At 44.1% G+C, this 8,331-nt stretch overlaps 1 protein-coding gene across 1 annotated transcript in view; it reads right to left on the bottom strand.

Moving 5' to 3' along the window:
- ANKH (ANKH inorganic pyrophosphate transport regulator) overlaps positions 1-8,331 on the bottom strand; it is a 136,721-nt gene that overhangs the window by 51,595 nt on the left and 76,795 nt on the right. The window contains exon 2 of the mRNA XM_019646211.1: positions 1,080-1,296. Within this exon, the coding sequence (XP_019501756.1) occupies positions 1,080-1,296 (217 nt within the window). The remainder of the gene's footprint in view (positions 1-1,079; positions 1,297-8,331) is intronic.

The following is an 8,331-nucleotide window of genomic DNA, read 5'->3' as shown; positions in this document are numbered from 1 at the left end:
CCCAATTAAATGATGGATACAATCAACACGTTGGCTGAACAGGTGGTCCAGGAGTAGCACCCTCCCTTCCACACTACTCTTAGCACCAAATTCTACACCACATTAAAAAGGTAAACCACAAAGGCCTCACCCCATTTACTTTCAGGTTCAGTTATATGAGTAAACATTAGCTGCCACCTGAATACTCGTAAGTGGCTTCTTCCGGCTCCTTTATTCGACACCAACATTCACGTCTCTCATGCAACCTGTGACAATTTTAAGGTCCACAATGGCCTTATGAAGTGTTATTCACAGGATTTGTGCAACTGGGTTCAACAGATGTGCCCTTCAATTGTGACGCGAGGTAAGCCGAGCTGTTTTGAAGCCAAGAAGCTCTGAAATCATGGCCTTGGGGTTTGATCACCACCAAGAAAGCAGCGGAAGGAGCTCTGAAATCATGGCCTTGGGGTTTGATCACCACCAAGAAAGCAGCGGGAGGAGCTAGAGCTCTGGTCCTAAAGGAAGGTGCTTTTCCAAGGTCTTGGTGAAACGGCAGGTGAGTCAGTGTATGGATGACACTGCTTCCTTGTTGCTTCAAGGAAAAGAATGTTATGCAGAGTAAACTAGTCTTGTCTTTGCATGAAATAGAATAATGAGGCTCTATAAAATACGTTAATTTTAATACATAAAACAATGTGTTATTTGTTCTCACGACTGACAAGTATTCATGTTAAATAACATCCCTCTATTTTTATTCTCACGATTAAGTGAGTCGGTACAGTGATGCGCGTCTAACGAAAGTACCTGCTATTTTGCTGACCTTACTGAATGCTAATCCTAGACCTGATCACCTGTGAATGAGCTGACTCCCTCTGGGACACGGGTTTGGGAATCAGAGAAAGACAACTACAGCTTCCCAGAGAAAGGAGCTAGGAGCACAGACTCCATTCCTCCCGTCTCTTGAAATTTTTCACGAGAAAGATTTCATAATTACCGAAGAAATCACTTAATAAATAAATACAATAAATACATTTACGTAAATTAAAAGGCACGAGAAACTGCCAACACTAGATTCTTAAGTGGTGTGCCCACAGCCTTACCGATCAGGGTGTGGAAGATGGCAGCGATGGCCCCGGCCACCACCATGCACAGGACGGCTTTGGTCCTGTCGCGCTTGCTGTTCACAAACACCAGGCCCACGTTCTTAAAGTCACTCATGGGCCCCGTGAAGAACTTCATGAGGGAATAGGCCAGCCCATAGCTGGCCAGCATCTCCACTGCATCCTCCTTGACAGCCGCAATGCCCCGGTTCAAGGCCTGGGAAGGGAAAAGACAACCCACAAACAGCATTAGACATGTCGTCTCATCTCTGGGGAATCACACTTCTAAACTAAAGCGCAACAGATCATGTTTCTATGGCAACGCTAAGCAGCTTACAGGGGAAATCTCACTGTAATTTCATACAAGTCATTAGTTTTCATCTTCATCCATATTAGCTTCAGTTTGAAAGATCTATTTGTGGGGAAGATGCCTGTCCGTTGGGGTTAAAGTCAGAGGAAAAAAAAAAAAAGCCCAACAAGCTTTTTATGTCAATATCAGAAAATAATTCAAAGACATTTTGGTTAAAAGCTTAACATATTCGATTTTATTTGCAGGCTGAATCTGTATAACAGGAAGAGGCATTCTGGAAATGAGTCAACCACTTTATATGGAGTGGGTGACAGTTTCTTTTTTCTTTTAAAAAAGGGGTGTGTGTGTGTGCATGCACATGCACGCAGACGTGAGCCCGTGTGTGCACACATATAATCTAAAATACTGTGTGTTATGTAGGTATCATTCATAGCACAGAATGAGTTCCATGCAATGAAAAACGGTATTGAAGTAATTAATCATACCATCAATGGATAGTCACCTGATTCTTAGTGTATTTTAACTAGAAATATATTTCTAAATTCAATACATACAAATACAAATAAACCCTCTAAACCAAATCTATGTTTCTGGATAATGGTTGCTCAAGAAGATGCAGATGTAGAATATTCTGATTATTTTAACCATCTTCCATGACGGGCTCTCTGAGGTGCTGGCGGGCCTTGTTGCAATGGCATTTCCAAACGAGCTTTCCCACCTCCTAGACACATAAATGACACCAGAGGTGGTGGGAATGGATGGCCAGGGGCACAGAACTTTTATTTTAAAAATGTCACCAGAGCACCGTGTCTGTCTCACAGGCAACTACTGAGCAGGAGAGTCAGCTCTTTGTATCGTTACATGCTTTTCAAAATAAGACTTTATGTTTCAGAGCAGTTTTAGGTTCACAGTGAAATGGAGCAGAAAGTACAGAGAGTTTCCATGTAGCCCCTGCCCCAATGCACACACAGCCTCCCCTGCTGTCAGCATCCCCGCCCCCGAGTGGGACATTTGTTACAGCTCATGGCCCCACACTGACACGTCATCATCACTCCGAGTCCACAGTTTACACTGGGGCTCACGCTTGGTGGTGTACATTCTAGGGGTTTGGACAAATATATGATGACACGGATCCACCGTTGTACCGCTGAACATTCTGTGCAAAGCACAGTGAGCAAAACCTGTGTTTATAGAAAAGTACCAACGTGCAAAACGATTACAGAAAAATCTGCAATGAAAATGTCTGACAGCTGTAGGAATTCAGGTTCTTTCTCCTGACAACGTTGGTATTACATAAGCTAGTTTCTGATAATTGTTTCCAATTATACCTCTAATCCTTTATTCCTTCTTTCCAATAATAACATAAAAATTTCCATAAGCACCTTTTCAGCCTGTGCAGAGCATACCTGCCATAATGCCTTCCTTAAAAAGCTCATTTTCCTTCTCCCAAAGCTGATCTAATACCTGAACACCCTAAAGCAAAATAAAAACCAAGAAGCTCCTTGATAATAAATCCCGTGTTCAACAGGCGGATCTAGACAGAGGGCTCCTGCTGTGTGTCAAAACCTACCACTTGGTAATCTTCCAAATTAATTTCTTTTTGGTCTTCTGCGGTGGATGCTGTGAGGGGTCCCACCCAGGCCCCTTTACCAGGCAGCACACGCATCTCAGAAACTGGGAGTTGGCCACTGATGGCTCACAGCTGCCTGCTTCTCAGGGAAAACTGCCCTAGCCACCTTGGGTAGGCTAAGCCACACGATTCCCAGGCAGCACGCAGCCAATGGCTGGCTGACCCACCCAGGGGTATAAAAAATCATCTGCCCCCCTCATGAGGGAAGTGAGGGCCCTCCCCTCCCCGCCATTCGTGTCCCAGAGCTCCCCATGGGATCAGGCAGAAGCTAATCTCCAGGAGACCACATCCTCCCCTAACTTCCCCACCACCCACTGCTTCCCTCGCCCCTCTCCTGAGCGCGCTCGCTTAATAAATCACTTGGACAAGAATTGCCCAACACAGGTTCTGTTTTCAGAGAACCTAGCTTAGGACAACTTCTAATTACGTTCCTGGCAGACGTTGAGAACAGGGTATGGTTTGTTCTTTTTCCTTCTTGTCCTTCCCCAAATCTATGACTGTAGATTATTTACATTTTTTTTATTGCTAAAATGTTTGTTCAAATTTAAATGATACATATGACTTAGTACATGTTTTAAAGGCACAGAGGAGGGCACTTAAATAATGTAATTTTAGACTTGCTAACGTGTCTTGCTGGCAAAACTGTATTCCTTGCTAAGAAGACGCCAGCCCTGGCTGGGGCACCCCTCAGTGCTTTCTCTTTCCACCAACAGTTCCCTGCTTGAGTCCTAAACCCAGGAATGAGGCAGGTGAGAAGAAAGGACACAGGCAATGACGGCTCTGTCGGCAAGGCTGAGTGTGAAAACTCCACTTAGAGCAACAATTATGGTCATTTGAGGAAAGAACACAGGGTGTAGAGCCACGCAGACTGGAGCCGGATCTGCTCCTACTGTTAAGTTACTCAGTGGTCTTGGCCAAGGTACTTATTCTCGTTGAAACAACCCAACTCATCTTAGACTGGACATAAGTGGTGTACAGGGCACCACGCAGGGACTGGCCGAGAGGAGGCGCTGGAAAGCAAGGATTTTAGTCTATTCTGTTTACCACTCTATGCCTCCCACCTTGCTACATCAGAAACTCTCAAATATTTGTTAAATGAATGAGCTATTTTCTACCAGGAACTTTAATGTTCATACTAATTTTTAGGAACTTAAAAAAAAAGGCTCATTTGTTGTCAGATATCATTACTTGTAAAAATTTAACATTTTTAATGACCGCATTAAATGCACACAGTGACGGAATCAGGATATGTACATATATGCTGATTTGAAGAAACATTAAAATGCGGGGTGGGGGGGAACTCTTTAGAACGGAGGACATGAGCGATATTAATATTACCCTTTTTGTTATTGCCATTTGTAGCAAGTATTTCCCCCAATTTGTTCACTTCTCAATTTCATGATTTTCTTTTGACACCAGAAATATTAAGTTATTATGCAGTTGATCAATCATTTCACGGACTTTCTTTGCATACTTTTGGACTCTGCCTACCCATCTACAGATAAGATAATTTTGTTCTAGTTTATGGTTTCATTTGCACACTTAACTTTTTACAGTCCTCCTAAAACTTATGCTGTGAAATATGGCTTGAAATTAATTTTCTCAAAATTGTTTACTTCTTCAAAACCGATTTGAATAAAACACCCATTGTCCATTTATTTGGGATGTTTTCTTATCAGGCATTAGGTTCTTATATGTCCTTCAGTCACCTATTGTTTGCATCATCTGTCTGTCTCAAATTGTTTTTTGTCATAGCATGCTCATTACCTGACATTATATTGTCTAGTTACTTGTTATTTGTCTTATTGTCTTCTCCATTTGACTATAAGCTCCCGGAAACTTCGTCTGGTTCATGCTACATCCCCAGACCTACAACATGATAGGGGATCACATGGTAGGTGATCAATAACTATTTAAAAGAATGAACTAAAATGTACACAGCAGTATAAACATTTACTGTGATAGGTGCTGAAGGAATGAAATATGCTACTGCCCCTGGAACGCCTTGGAAGAGCTTGCATGAAGTAGACAAGGAAACCCCTTCAAGGCGGTGACATTTTAGCTGAGATCCAAAGAACAAGAATGAACCAGTTGTCTGGAGAGCTGGAGGAAGGCATAGGCCTGCAGGAGGGCTTAGTCTTTCTAAGGAACAGAAGGGGGGCCAATAAGAGAAGTAGAGGGGTTTAGGGGGATAAGGTGAGTTTAGAAAAGCAGGCAATGCTGAGGTCATCCTAGGTTTAAAGGAAGAATGTGTGTTTTCTTTTAAGAGCAGTGGGAAGCCATTGGAGGGTCTGGGCAGAGGTGGGACAGAGGCTCATGCAGGTTGCAGGGATGGAAGTGGGCTGCAGAGGGAAGGACAGAAGCAGGAAGTCAAGGGCTTTGTGGTCCTCCAGGTAAGAGAAGCGATGGCTTGGACTAGGGTGGGAAAGTGGAGATGGGGAGAAGCGGATCGCTTTGAGAGATTTTTGAAAATAAAAAGAATGGATCTGGTGGTGGGCCACATGGTGGGCATGAAGAAAAGGAAGAAACCAAAGATGACCGTTGAGTTTTTTGGCTTAAGTCACTGGTCATATGGTGTAGCTAATGGCCGAGATGAGGAGACTGAGGGAGGGGAGGTTTGGGAGGAAAAAGCAAAAGCTCCCTTTGGGAGCCCCCTATTGGATCTGAGATGCCCCTTGAATTCCAAATAGAGAAGTTAAGTAGCGTCACTGGCTCTATGAGTCTGGAGTCCAGGGTAGACATCTGGGCTATGGACATACACTTTGAGGTCATCAGCATATAAATAGTATTGAAAGGCAGGAGATTAAAAGAGTTGATCTAGACAGTATATAGACAGAAAGGAATCCAAGACTCAGCTCTGTAACACTCCAGAAATAAATTTAAACACATTAAGGATGTGGCAAGCCTTCCGTGTTATATCAGCGTTACAGCTACGCTGTAGTTCAGCGTTTGTGAGCTAGCTAGTACGGTTCTGGCCATGACACTCCTGAACGCCACTGCATCTCTAGCCAAGACCAGGAAGAACAGCTGCTGTGGCTGATGAAGAAGAACTTCGGTCGTGAAATTCAGCTACGGGAGGATCTGAGATGTTTTCGGAATGAATTAGGCCTTTGAGTCAGAATTCTGTCCTCAGAGAGTTGTAAGAACAAAGGTTCACCTGCTGTTTAAAGACAAGTTTCTAAACCTTCATGAGCTTCCCAACATAAAGACACGCTAGATGAAGGCCAGCTCTAACTACTCTGACCATTGTAGATGGAAGCTGCCTGCCAATCACAGCCTGGTCTGGTTCCAGGTGGCATGGCACAGGGCCTTCCTCACACGCAGATCAATTCTCTACGCTGTGGACACTCAGCAATGTGGAACATCTGACTTAAAAACAAACCTTGGTCCAGGAGGCATTTAGTGGGTCCTACATGCCTTTGTATCTCCTGCGTCTGCCAAGTTCATGGTGTACTGTTGTAGGACTGTTCCCCCCAGAAAGTTAGTGAAACCACAGGATATTAAAAAGTGAAAAAAACACAATCTCCAGGAAAAGGGCTAACAAATCCCACATGTGATCTCCCTGGTATGAATGGTCTGAGATCATTAAACCCTAAGAGATCCTGACATTTTAAACTTGGGCTCTGGAGACCAGAAACATGTGTACACTGCAGACTGATGTTCTTCAGGCCACAAGTCACCAACTCACCCCATCCTGCCAATCGTTTCATGCAAATGTTAAGAGCAAGCATTCCTTGCTCGCTGGGAAGAATGTTGTGTCCCCCGGGTTACGGGTCCAGGAGGTGACACCTCCTCCCTGACAACAGGTCTGGTGCACAACTATCTCCTGTTTGGGAGCTCTGTGAGGCTCTCTGTTTCCCCCACTCTATCTATTCCAGTCTTCATGAAACTTGTCACTCTCTTGACTCCTCTACCTTCTGTCTTGGCTCCTCTTGTTTGGGTTCCCCCCAAGACATCCAAGGAGCTCCCTGGCTGCCTTGTGCCCCTCACACCCACATATTTCTTGGTCCCATCCATAATCCTCCCCTAGTCACTCTTGAACCTGTCCAGTTTTCTCCAGCCCCATCGCCATGCCTTGGGTCAGGTTGCTAATGGTCTCCTGTCCCCAAGCCCTCCTCCAACTGTCCACACTCTGCCCAGATCACCAAAATCCAAATTCCTACAAGTGCATCCAAGGTGCTTCAATGTTGCATCCTGTGCATAGATCATTTGTGGGCTCCACAGGTATTGCTCTAAGGGTCCATTAACACCTTCTGGCAGGCACATGGTTCGTCAGCATCCAATGAGTATTTGAACAATGGCTGAATGATTACAAAAGCCCTTCATGATCTGACCTTGCTGTCGCAACTCCCTACACTTCCCCCTGCACTGTGTGTTTTAGGAGGCCTAAACTATTCACAGTTTTCTGGGTATACCATGCTCTCTGTCATCTAAAGGCCTTTACTTAAACTCTTTTCTCTACGTAGAACCACCTTTACCCCTGTCCCCACTCCATTCACCTGGTAAACTCATCGTCAGTTTAGGAATCACATTTTCTGGGACGTCATCTCTTCAGTCTGGCCCATCCTCTGTGCTCTGCACGAACCCCAGGTCCCATGGCTGCACTCATCAGGTATACTGTGGTTGCCTGTTTCCTTGACTGCCCATCTCACCAGACTACTTGAGGCACAGATTGGGCTAATTGGTCACCAGTTTCCCTACATTTACTCATTACATGTACAATGCCCGACACATAGTTGAAAATCAACATGTGAACAAATGAATGTGTTAACTATAACATACAGCTTATATCTCGTTGTTCATAAACAACGGAATCCTCCATGCATGTTTGGTTTTCTGGGTAAATAAACCTGTTTGGTAAGATCTATGTATTTGGAATATGAAAAGTGATGGCAGTAGTGCTGTACACATTCTTGGAGTTCTGATATTTTCTCAAGACATAGGCGAGGACTTCCATTGCTATTTCTCCTACACTACACTGGGCACCCAGTAGGTAATGGAGAAAGGTTGGCTGCTTCACTTTAGACACACAGACATAAACAGAATGCAACATTGGGCCACATAATTAGTCTCTTAGGTGTAAAGCTTAAGCAAAGATTTTTTTTTTTTACAAATCTCTTTTTTTCATGTCCTTTGGATGTCAACTGGGTACAGGACAAACTGTTCCTCTATGAGTCAAATCCTGTAATATTATAGAAGTTAGCTGCTGTCAGAAGAAAATAAGAAGTTAAGATTCAAAGGATAAGAGAGCCTTCTCTACCTAGATCCTGGAGAAGCTGAGAGAACCCTGCTAAGAGCTAAGTGTGTCCCTG

This window comes from Hipposideros armiger, unplaced genomic scaffold, assembly GCF_001890085.2.
Source record: "Hipposideros armiger isolate ML-2016 unplaced genomic scaffold, ASM189008v1 scaffold_98, whole genome shotgun sequence".
NCBI lineage: Eukaryota > Metazoa > Chordata > Mammalia > Chiroptera > Hipposideridae > Hipposideros > Hipposideros armiger.
Note: the sequence above shows the minus strand (reverse complement) of the source record. Positions and strands in the feature narration are given on the sequence as shown.